Source organism: Geotrypetes seraphini, chromosome 1 (assembly GCF_902459505.1).
Source record: "Geotrypetes seraphini chromosome 1, aGeoSer1.1, whole genome shotgun sequence".
NCBI lineage: Eukaryota > Metazoa > Chordata > Amphibia > Gymnophiona > Dermophiidae > Geotrypetes > Geotrypetes seraphini.
Window position 1 is genome coordinate 533,680,178 of NC_047084.1, and position 12,177 is coordinate 533,692,354.

The 12,177-nt window shown below is 41.5% G+C and overlaps 1 protein-coding gene across 3 annotated transcripts in view; it reads right to left on the reverse strand.

The window, feature by feature from the left end:
* Positions 1-12,177, reverse strand: part of LVRN (laeverin) — a 126,598-nt gene that overhangs the window by 85,600 nt on the left and 28,821 nt on the right. For 2 of the 3 annotated variants that reach the window (XM_033929063.1, XM_033929062.1), the window contains exons 2-3: positions 8,243-8,385; positions 3,261-3,400 (exon numbers count right to left, since the gene is read on the reverse strand). In XM_033929063.1, coding sequence (XP_033784954.1) covers positions 3,261-3,400; positions 8,243-8,385 — 283 coding nt within the window. The remainder of the gene's footprint in view (positions 1-3,260; positions 3,401-8,242; positions 8,386-12,177) is intronic. The other variant, XM_033929064.1, reaches the window with a different exon arrangement.

Sequence of the window (12,177 nt, forward strand, 5' to 3'; positions counted from 1 at the left end):
CACCTATGTAGAAGACATAATGATCATGCTATTGGCAATGACTGCATTAGCTAAAACCCTCACCATTGTCAAAAAAATGTGTTCACATCAAAGAAAAATGGACCTCAACTCACCACCTCAGATTAAATAAGAACAAAACCAAATTCCTTTGGGTACGACTCACAAATGACCCAAGCTACACTCCAAGGATTACAGAATAGACACAGATTTTCCATTAGAACTACAAATCTCAAATCTTAGGAGTAGAAATTGATAACCACCTCTATCCATGAAAAGCCATGAACAATTGATAATAAAACAATCTTTCCTTGTGATGAGAAAGTTAAGATCCATCACAAAATACTTTGAAACAGAGACTTTCCGAATCTTAGTGCAATCCCTAATCCTATCTCAAATAGACTACTGTAAAGTAACACTAGTTCTTTGCTGTAAAATGTTATTATTGCATCTACAACCAGCTTAAAATCTAGCAGAAAGACTGAAATATGGACATCGGAACACCTACAGCCCTACTATACGAGACTACATTGGCTGCCCATAACTGCAAGGATCAAGTTTAAATAAGGCATCATTGCCTTTAAGATCCTAACAGGCAACGCCCCAACTTAAAAAAATTTAAAAGTAACTTAAAATGTTTCCTTTTTAACGAAGCTTTTAACTGAAAAAAAAAAAAATAAATAAATAAATAAATAAAGAGGCACATTTCAGACATCAAATCATTAATACTAGTTTTTAATTTATACCCTTCCCCCTAATTCCTTTTGTGTTTACCTTAAATGTTTCTTATTTTTATTTTATCAATTGTATTTCTTACCCCCTTTACCAATCGTGTCTATTGTATGTCTGTCTATAATTACCTAATACGTCAGTCATGTCGATCTTAAAAGTTTGTATTAAATGTTTTATTTTTTATCTGTAAAGTTATTTTTATTCTGTACAACGCTTTGAAGAAACGAAAAAGCGTTTAATCAAAAATTGAATAAACTATAAACTATAAACTACCTAACAGAGTGGGCCATCCTACTCCAGGGCGCCTCCAACAGATATTACACCAGAAATCTTTTCCACATAAACAGCTTGGAATAATATAAAGTCTACCAGGCAAATTACCTTATCCATCTAATATCAATTAGCAAAATGCTAGAACCAACTACTTATACTATGATCTTGTGCCCACTATCTCAGGTTCAGAAAACTTTTAAAAGCATTTCTGTACCAAGACAGGGAGCCAACTCTGAAGTAACTAAAATGGCAATTATAAAAGCCCATTTCTAACCTGTCTAATGCAACTCCTGGGACATAACAATGAGCCAATGATGACCTAAATGAACTTATAACTATGTATTTTTAACTCTGACCTAACTGTGTTAATAACTGTACCTGTACTAGCATCTCTATTGAATGTCTTTTTTATTAAGGGGTCAACAAGAGAACAGGAATAATGTCTATGTGAAACTGTCTACTGTAACTTCCTGGATAACTGACCCAATTTCTTGTAATGTAATCTCACCATGAACTGAATAAGTAAAGGTGGAATAGAAAACCTTATTAACATAACATTTTGACTTTTGTTATGTTAGAACACTGTAATCAAACCATCATCTTATTCCTATTATGGGACTTTTACATGCTTATTCTCACATTCCAGGAAATGTTTCAATATGTGCTTGTTGGATTTATGTGTATATACATACACACACACATATTTAGTAGGGTTGCAAATTTAGCACATAAATGCGAATAATGTGCCAAATCCTTAATGCTGATTAATAAAATTAATGCAATTACTTGTCTGTGAGAGTGCTCTGCTCTCTTCCCCTTTCTGCCGCCTGCAATCTTGGGGCCGCCGGCAGTGTCAGCTGAACATACTGCTTTCAGAAGCCCCAGCAGCTTTCCTTCTGAAAGACAGAAATTGAAGCAGAGGGAAAGCTTCTGGGGTTGCTGAAGGCAGCATGTTCAGCTAACTGACGCTGCTGGTGGCCCAAAGGAAACAAGAGAGGGAGGTACCCATGCTACATGGGTGGGGGGAGGGGGAAGAAATGTTGCATCCAATTGGGAGGAGAGAGGGATAAAGGAGAAAGCTACCAAATTGGGTGGGAGGGAGAGAGAGGGAGGAAGAGGAAAAAGAGATACCAGGCCACAGAGAAGAGAATGAAGGGAAGAGAAGCAGACAAGAATTGAAGAGAGAGATGCCAGACCCCATAGGGTGGGGCAGTGGCATACCAAAGGCAGACACTGGATGGAAGGGAAGGGCAGAGAGAAAGAGGGCAGATGCAGGATGAGGGAGAGAGTTGTAACATTGAGTAGGCAAGGAGAGAAAGAAAAATGTTGGACTTGGAGCAAGGAGGAAGAGCATGGCTATCTTGAGGGGGGCATGGAGAAAGGTGATGAATAGGGGGGCAAGGATGGAGCAAGGCACTGCATCAAAGAGAGGGTGAGTGAGGAGGGAGAGATGGGCTCCACAGGGGGCAAGGAGGAGAAAAGAAGTGCTGGATTTGGGGGGCATGGAGGACAAGAAGTGCTGCAACAGGGAAGGAGGAATAGAGGTGGTGCATTGGGCAAAGAGGGAAAGAGATGCCAAACTCGGGGAGGGGTGGGTGTGGGGAGTGAAGAGAAGAGAAATGTGTTGATAGAAATCAGAAACTGGATGCAGAGGTAGGAAGAGAGATACTGGATATGAGGGGTGAGTGGGGAAAAAATAGATGAGACACACTGACCTGGAGGCAAGAGAAAGGAGAGAACAGGATAGAGCTGAGAAGGTGAGTACAAAGAAAGGGAACCAGGTAGTAGATTAAAGATAGAGAGAAAACTACAGATAAACACATGGTCTTTGCTTGATTTCAGGAATATTTTTGTGTTTGTTGTATTTTCTTTAAAAATATATTGCATACTAATTGTGATTAAATTGCTAAATTATAGAACGATTAATGGCGATTAAAATTTTTCATCTATCTTCAGCCCTAATATTCAGAGCATGTGCACTTGCTTAAGGCCTGCACTAGTTGTTGGAGAGAAATGCAATCTGTGCATTTCAGCAAGAGGACTTTTGCTGCAGGGAAAGACTAGAGGGGGAAAACATGGAATAAAAATAATCACAAGTAACTGGAATCAAACCCCAAGGCACTGCAGCTTCAGTTGGAGCGTGATCCATCTCATGAAGAAGCCGTCAAGCTATTCCAAATGACATTTTATAAATACAATATGCAGTAAAACATACCAGACAATTTAAGGACAGTAATGCCATAAAATGAGTTTCTTACCTCATTTCCCCGTACGGTTCTGCTGACATAATCAAAGTCACAAACTACAAACGCAGTTATATAAGTTGACATTTTCAGTGTGGTGTTAAATGTTGTAACTGCCCATTTACTTCCATTTGCGTCTTCCCGTTCAGATGTAGCTAGAGTAAATTAATTTCAGTAAAGAAAACATAGTCAAGTCTAGACTACTGTTTAGGAAAAAAAAAGAAAAAATAGCTTTCCACTGAACAAAAATATCCTGTAGAGGATTTGGGACCCCATTTACTTAATCATTGTAACTGCAAAAGTTAATAACCCTCCCTCCCCCCTCCCCTTTATGAAGCTGCATTAGGCTTTTTTTATTGCATGCAGTGGCGGTAAAAACTCCAACGCTCATAAAATTCCTTTGAGTGTTGGAGCTAATACCGCTGCAGCCGGCAATAAAAAACCCTAACGCGGCTTCATAAAGGGGAACCTAAATCTGTTGTGCATTTCTGGCACTTGGGGAAATATGCTGCTAATATGAAACAACTGTTAATATGGCAGATAATGTAGTATAGCCAGCACCACCTAAATAGGTGCAATGTATTTAATATTTATTTATTTAGTTTATTTATCTGTGCTTGATATACTGCCAATTGCATCAGAGTGCTTCTAGGTGATTTATAAGGCCCGGATTCTATAAATGGTGTCCCGTGTAGGCAGCAGTAGGCATCCTACTGCTGTCTAACCAGCCAATCGGGATGCACGGTTTTTTGTTTTTTTAAAAAAAGCTCCTAAGGCAGGCGGCCTACATTGCAGGTGCATCCGGGAGCCTAAGCTCACCTAAGACTAGGTGTGGCCATGGTTTGCCCAAGAAGTAGCCTTAGGGGGACCTAGGCAGCTGTACGCTTCTCCCTAGGCCAGTGGGAGACGTGTACATTGTAGTAGACATGGCTACCCATCCCGCATGAACGATCACCGGCAGGAGGGATGCCCAATTCCTCCTGCCGGAACCCCCCACGGATCCTCCTCCCGGACCCCTCTCTAACCTTTAAGGAAGGCGGGCCTGCCCCTTTCTGGTGCATTGTGGAATGTACCGGGGAGGGGCCTAAGGGCTGATTGGACAAGGCACCTAAGAACCCACCCATAGGAGGGGCCTTAGGCTCCTGGGCCAACCAGAATCTTAGGCTGGGCGGGGCCTTAGGCACCTGTGCCAATCAGGCCTTAGGCCCCTTCATGGTGCATCCCACAATGCACTGGGAAGGGGTAGGCCTGCCTCATTCAGACGTAGGCGGGCTGCCAGCCGGACGGAGGGAAGACCCGGCCGGCCTTCCTTAAAGTTTAGAGGGGGTTTTGGGGGAGGGTGGTGGTGTGATCTACTGGGGGGGGGTTCTGGTAGGAGGGATTGTGCATCTCTCCTGCCGGTGATCGTTCAGACGGGACGGGCAGCCACAGCCACTAACTTGTCAAGGCAGGGAGATCCCTTGCCGCGATAAGCTCAGCGGCCGCATCTATTTACAACCCGATTCTCTAACTGGCATCTGTAACATGGACGTCTATTAGAGAATCGGGTTCACTTTAGGCGGACTTAGGTGCGATTCTGTATAGGACGCCCTTCGGCTTCTGAGACCAGGCACCCTATACAGAATCCTGGCCTAATTATATAGGTAGAGGCTGGGAATACCCAAACAGTAAATGCAGAGGCCTGGCAGTTACCACATGATAATTGCAAACCTTTACCACAGCTTAGTAGATAATTCCACTACTGTATATTAAGAGACAGGAATGTGCCTTGCAGTTAATGCAGGTAGTGGTAACATAGCAGATACCATGGAACAGTTCATTACATTTTCAGAAGTGTAGCACCTATGCCACTGAGTATTAACAATCACTTAATGCACAGTAACTACCTTTGTATTAACTGAAGGATGAAGTCTCCATCTATTCTATGTTATCTGTTCATGCAGAAATGTGTGTGTGGAATTTCCATTCCATTCCTTTTTTTTTCAAATTAAATCTCAATTACAAACCGTTTTTGATGTATGGAAAAGGGTGGCATAGCAAGTTTCTTAATAAACAAAAAAACTTGCCACATTAACTCTTGGTGCACATTAACTGCCATGTAAACAGCTAACGCAGCTTAGGAAATAGGTCCTTATATGAGATGTGTTTTGACATACTAACTGGCCCTTTTACTAATGCAAGTCTAATGCAGTACAAATGCCCTAAAATGGGACATGCTAAAACAACACATGTTAATTTTTGCATGTGTGTATATAAACAAGTGCAGTAAATATTTTTGGGACTTTTTTAGGGGTGTGTCAAAGATGGAGAGTGGGTGTTCCTGCACATCTACATTACCACATGCTAACTGGTTAGCGCACAGATAAAGTGGGAGCCCTTACTACCTACAGAACAGGTGGCGATAAGTGCTCCTGCAGTTATTTTTAAAAATGACTACATGCTATTGGCAAAATTAGTGCAGAGCGATTATTCAAATGGTGGTAAAAATGGACTTATGTGCGAATGACATGCACTAAGGCTATTTATTACCACAGCTTAACAAAAGAACCCCTAAGAGACAAACGTATTTGAGAAAAAAAAACAACCAAATCTATCAAACACTACAATAGTGGTATATTAAACAAAAAATTTAACCGAATAAATAAATGGCTTAGACATTTCCAAGTACCGCTCTTTTTAGCAAAATAATATTATTATTTATGTACACAAAAGAAATCCCTTCTTTCCTATATACTTTAGCACTCTACAATGAGCATAAGGACAAATACATTGCCATACCATACTGGGACAGACCGAAGGTCCATCAAGCTCAGTATCCTGTTTCCAACAGTGGAAAACCCAGGTCACAAGGACCTAGCAATATGCCAAAAAAGAGGAGGAAGATATCTTCCTTTTCAAGGGTCCCACGACAACAAGAGGGCATCCGTGGAAAATTAGGGGAGGGAAACTACGAGCTGACATCAGGAAATTCTTTTTCACAGAAAGGGTGGTTGATCGCTGGAATAGTCTTCCAATGCATGTGATCGAGGCCAGCAGCTTGCCTGATTTTAAGGCCAAATGGGATCGTCACATGGGATCTATTCACAGGGCGAAGGTAGGGGAGGGATCTATTCATAGGGCGAAGGTAGGGGAGGGACATTAAGGTGGGCAGACTAGATGGCCTTGGCCCTTATCTGCTGTCTATTTCTATGTTTCTAAAGCAGATTTTATGCTGTTTATTCTAAACCCAGGTCACAAGGACCTAGCAATATGCCAAAAAAGAGTAAAGCAGATTTTATGCTGCTTATCCTAAAAATAAACAGTGGATTTTCCCAAATCCGTTTTAACTCTTTAATTGGCAGATGGTGAAAACGGCTGCTTTACTAACTTACCCCCTCTTTTACTAAGGCATGCTAGCCAATTTAGCACTCGCTAAACGCTAACACGTCCACAGAATGTAACGGATGTGCTAGCATTTAGTAAATCGGCTAGTGCACCTTAGTAAAAGACCCCCTTAATATTGAATAAGAGCAACAGGCATTTGGAGATGCAGATCTCCCATAAGAGCCATAGAAATAAATGCTGCTTCTGAGCAACCGTGCCAAATATAAAGGTTAATAACGGCCTATGGACTTTTCTTTTAGGAAATTAGCCAATCCTTTTTTTAAACATTGCTAAGCCAACTGCTTCTACCACATTCTCTGGCAACGAATTCCAAAATTTAATTACACATTGAATGAAAGTCTTTTCTTCAGTTTTGTTTTAAATTTACTATTTAGTAGCTTCATTACATGCCCCTAGTCATTGTATTTTTGGATACAGTAAAGTATGCAATTCACACCTACCTGTTCCTCTCCACTCATTGCTTTATATACCTCTATCATATCTCCCCTGAACAGTCTTCTCTCCAAGCTGAAGATCCCTAACTGCTTTAGCCTTTCATCATAGTAAAGTTGCCCCATTCCTTTTATCATCTGTCACCCTTCTCTGTACCTTTTCTAATTCCGCTATATCTTTTTTTGATATAGTGATGATGACCAGAATTGCACACAGTATTCAAGTTGCAGTTGTACTATGGAGTGGTACAAAAGCATTATAAAACATTCTCATTTTTGTTTTCCATTCCTAATAATTCCTAACATTCTATTTGCTTTCATCACTGCCACTGAGCAAAGGGTTTCAACACATCATCAACTATGGCTCCTAGATCCTTTTCCTGGGTGGTGTCTCCTAATGTGGAACCTTGCATCACACAGCTATAGTTTTGGGTTCTTCTTTCCAACATGCATTGCTTTGCACTCACATTAAATGTAATTTTACTATTTGGCTGCTCATTGCTCGTGTCTCCCAATCTCATAAGGCCCTCTTGCAATTTTCCAGAATCCTCTTGCAATTTGACAACTTTGAATAACTTTGTGTCATCAGCAAATTTAATTTCCTCACTAGCTATTCTCATCTCTAGATCATTTATAAATATGTTACAAAGCAGTAGTCCTACCAGAGACCCCTGGGGAACCCCATTAACTACCACTGTATACCTCTCAGCCAGTACAATATATTGCAATTATATATTATGTACTGACTGAGAGGTATACAGTGGTGGATATAATTGATTCTCTCATTGTCCTGCATACTACAATTGTGATTGAACCCCATTGAGCATACTGAGCATTTAACCCTACTCTCCATTTTCTATCTTTTAACAAGTTCTTAATCCACAATAGAACATTACCTCCTATCCCATGATTTTCTAATTTCCTCAGGAGTCATTCATAAGATACTTTATCAAATGTCTTTTAGAAATCCAGATCCACGATCCAGCTCACCTTTATTCATATGTTTATTTACCCCTTCAAAAAAATGTAGTAGGTTGGTGTGGCAAGATTTGTCTTGACTAAAATCCCTGTTGGCTTTGTCTCATTAATCCTGCTTATCAAAACAGTCAAATTAATCTTGTAGCACAACCAAAAGATAGAAGCACCTGTATGGCAGACCTGTCATGCTGTTGTTTTACCCACCTATAGCTGGCATGTTAGAAAGGGCTACATAGTCTGGAGGGTGGACTAGTCTAACATTAAAAGTTGCTTTCATGGCCGGTTCATCAAAGCATGGGTAAACAGATCTTGCAAATGTTGGCTCCAACTGGGATGCAATCAGTGACCTGAATCAACAGATAGAACTGCAGTTAATTATCTTGCATCTGTTAACTGAGAAATATTTTATTGTTCTCACTGCAGAGCAGCTTGAGTGATTCCAGCATTTTGATTTCATTTATTGATTCTTAATTGTGGTCATATACTATGTTACATTAACAGTTCACCTTTCATATGACAATGTGGATTACAATTAAAACACTAGAAATACATATCAGTAAACAGAAATTATCAAACATTCTTCAAAGAATGTACAACTTAAAGTAGCTCATAGCAAATGCATTAAAACACACACACACACACAAAAAAAACCAACAGTGCAGCTGAAACAACTCCTCTTGCAATACATTATGGGGCTCATAATCAAACTTAAATATATCTAAAAACCCGCCCAAGCTGGCACTTGGACAATCTAAAAGACAGGTTGTCCAAGTGCTGATAATCAAAATGGCTTTTTAGATGTATGCAGGGACTTTTTTAGGCCTCTGAATCCCGCTGGGCGCCAGAGCTGAGAGGGACGTTTTTGGAGGAGTGGTTAGGGCAGGATATGGGCCGACCGAGACTTAGTCGTTCTGCAGGGATAATCGAAGGTTTGAAGAGACTGCCTAGATGGAACTTATACGTTGTGACTTAGATGATGTGAATACATGTATAAGTGCCCAAATGGTATCCAAAGTGACCAGATAACCACTGCAGGGACAAAGTAAAGACCCTCCCCGTGTTCATTGACCCCTTTGTATCCCCACACAGTTCAGAATAAAAATGTACATACCTGCCTCCGAAACATCAGAACCTGGCATAGGAAAGCCTAGTAGAGCTACACAGAGGTGGCTTAAGTAGTCTGGGGGGGTGGGCTACTGAACCATAGAGAGAATGACCCATGCCCATAAGCCTCTCTAACATTCATGGTGAAAATGTAAGCCCACCAAAACCCTACTGTACTGCCATATAGGTGGCACCTGCAGCCATAAGAGCTATTGGGGTTGTAGACAGGTGGGTATAATGGTTCTATAAGGCAGCATTTATGTGGCACCCTTTTTGTTAAGTTCACAGCACTGCCCTGTAAGGTGCCTCACTGCTCTGTTGCCATGTCTGGATGGTCAGTCCATCACAATGCTGGCCCCTCTCACATCCAAAAAGGTCTTGTTCTGGGTGTTTGGGACTTGAACAAATTTTTGGTCGAGAATGTGATATAAAGATGGTAGTGGCGGCCTGGACGATCAAACGCCAGGATGTCTAGATAGACAATTAAAAAAAAAAATATATATATATATATATATATATATATTTTTTTTTTTTTTTTTTTGGACATACTTTTCAAGAATGGACATTTTGCCCCTGCCGACTTTGGGTGACTAGCACCCTACATTCAAATTGGACTTCAACGATTCTTTTGTTTATGCCCCTGTATGTCTCCTAAGTTCCTGTTAACCACTATTTTTTCTAAATTGAGTCCTGCCAGTAGATGGTGCTGTTTCACTAGCACATTTCCCCATAGTGAAGGACAAGCAAGCTCTGCAGGGCTATAGGGAACCTGCTTATCTACAACAATTGAAAACACAATATTGAAGCACCACCCTCCCACTAGCAGCAATGCAGTTGAAGGACCCCCCATTCAGCTTAGAGGGAACAGTGTTAACAATAAATGCAAAATCTTGCCATATTTTAGTAAAACAGGCCTCACAATCAGTAGTCCTATTAAACCAATGGACATTAAAATGTAATTCTGTGCAATGCAATTCAATAATGTTGGTATTGTCTATACAGGAAGGTCTGCTGAAACATGAAATGTATGAAGTGCTCATCATAAAGTTAACAGAGTCCAACAAAGCTTTCATACCCTTGTGCATTTTTCATATCCTATTTAAAAAAACAAAAACTCTGAATGCATTTGAGAAGTTGCTTCACTGATCTACAAAACAAACACTACACTTTTAAAGTGAAAGAACAATTACAGAACTACTCAAGAACTAATTAAGAATAAGAAACCAGTCTTGATTGTATACAGTATGTCTTCCTATTAGGTTTGGTTCCAAAAATTCTTTAACAAATCACACTTTAAAAAGAGCCTCTGTCCAATCACAGCTGATTTGAATACGCCTAGTTAAAGAATCAATTTGTTATTTGTTGTATAAAATGGATATTTCCAAAGAACTCCACAGTAAGATTATTTAGAGATACAGTACTGATTAGGTAGGGATAGAAGACAATTTAAATGTGTTCATTTAGTTTTTGGAGCACTGGCATGTCCATCATTGTAAACTGGAAATTGTGTGGCACCACCAAGATTCTGCCTTGATCAGATCATCCCTTCAAGGTTAGTAGTCATGGATTTAGGAACAAGGAGTACAGATGTCTTTGGCTAAGATGGAGAAAATGTTAACTGTTCAACATTTCAAGGTTACTCCACAAATTCAGTCTGTATGGAAAAGTTGTGTACATGAAGAAAGATCACATGATGTTGATCAGAAACACTTACTAGACACTGTACTCATGGTAATACCGTGTTTCCCCCGAAAATAAGACACTGTCTTATATTAATTTTGGGCCCAAAAAAGGCACTAGGTCTTATTTTCAAGTAGGTATTATTTTTTTCCATGTACAATGATCATCTCTTCCTTCCTCTTTTCCACCCCAATTCTTCCTATTTCCTTTCTCTCCCCCACATGTGCAGCATCTTTCCTCCCCTCTCACCCATCCCCTTGTGTAGCATCTTTCTATCTTTCCCTCCCTTCTATCCCCTTGTGCAGGAGAACCCTTGCAGCTTCTATCCCTCCCATCCCTTGTGCAGCAGAACCCTTGAAGCTTCTATCCCTCCCTTCCTCCCATCCCCCTGTGCAGCATCTTGCTATCCCTCCCATTCCCCCCGCCGCCGCCCCCCCCCCCCCCACTGACCCTTTCATCTCTCCCTCCCATCCGAACCCCGACCACAAGCTGAAATACCTGGAAACAAACGGCAGCATCAGCAGCACAGGCTGCATCTCAGCCTGCCCTTCTCACATCCAGGCGTTCCTGTCACATCACTGATGATGTCATCAGCAACACAGCACGGAATGGCCAGGAGTGAGGACAGGCTGCGATGCAGCCTGTGCTGCCGACACTGCCATTTGTTACCAGGTATTTCGGTCTCGCGGTCGGGGTTCGGATGGAAGGGAGAGATAGAAGGGTTGACGGGGGGGGGGGGGGAAGTGCTGCTGCCGGCGACTAGTGCTTATTTTTGGGGGTAGGGCTTATATTAAGACCTACCCTGAAAATCATGCTAGGTCTTATTTTTGGGGAAACACAGTAGTAATGGTAATGATTCTTATATTCCACCAACTCCCTGAAGACCAGGATCAGATAGCATAAAAATAAAGTACATATCTTGTATGTAGCAGAACAGGAAACCTAAAAATAAGAACTTTCTAAATAAAGGGAAAGGGACTGGGACGTACAGTGGATCCTCAGTTTGCGAGTGTTTTGCAAGACGAGCAAAACACTCAGCAAACTTTTGTCTCGCAAAACGAGTGTTGATTCGCTACACGAGCTCTCAGTATGGTAGCCCCGGGGTGGGTACCTGCCTGTGGGTGCTGCAGCCCTTGTAGCGTGGTGGCTTCCTTTACCCGGGGTCCCCGTTCGGCTCTCCTCCCTCTTCGGCCGATGCCTCTGTCGTTCACCAGCGCCTCCCAGCTTCCGATTCAAGCCGGCCATCCTCCAGACACATGCGCAGGACCTCTGAACTCCCCCTTCAAGCCGGTGCCGCTCCAACAACATGCGCACCTGCGTGCTTGTACGTGGTGCGCGTGTTATTGAAGCGGCGC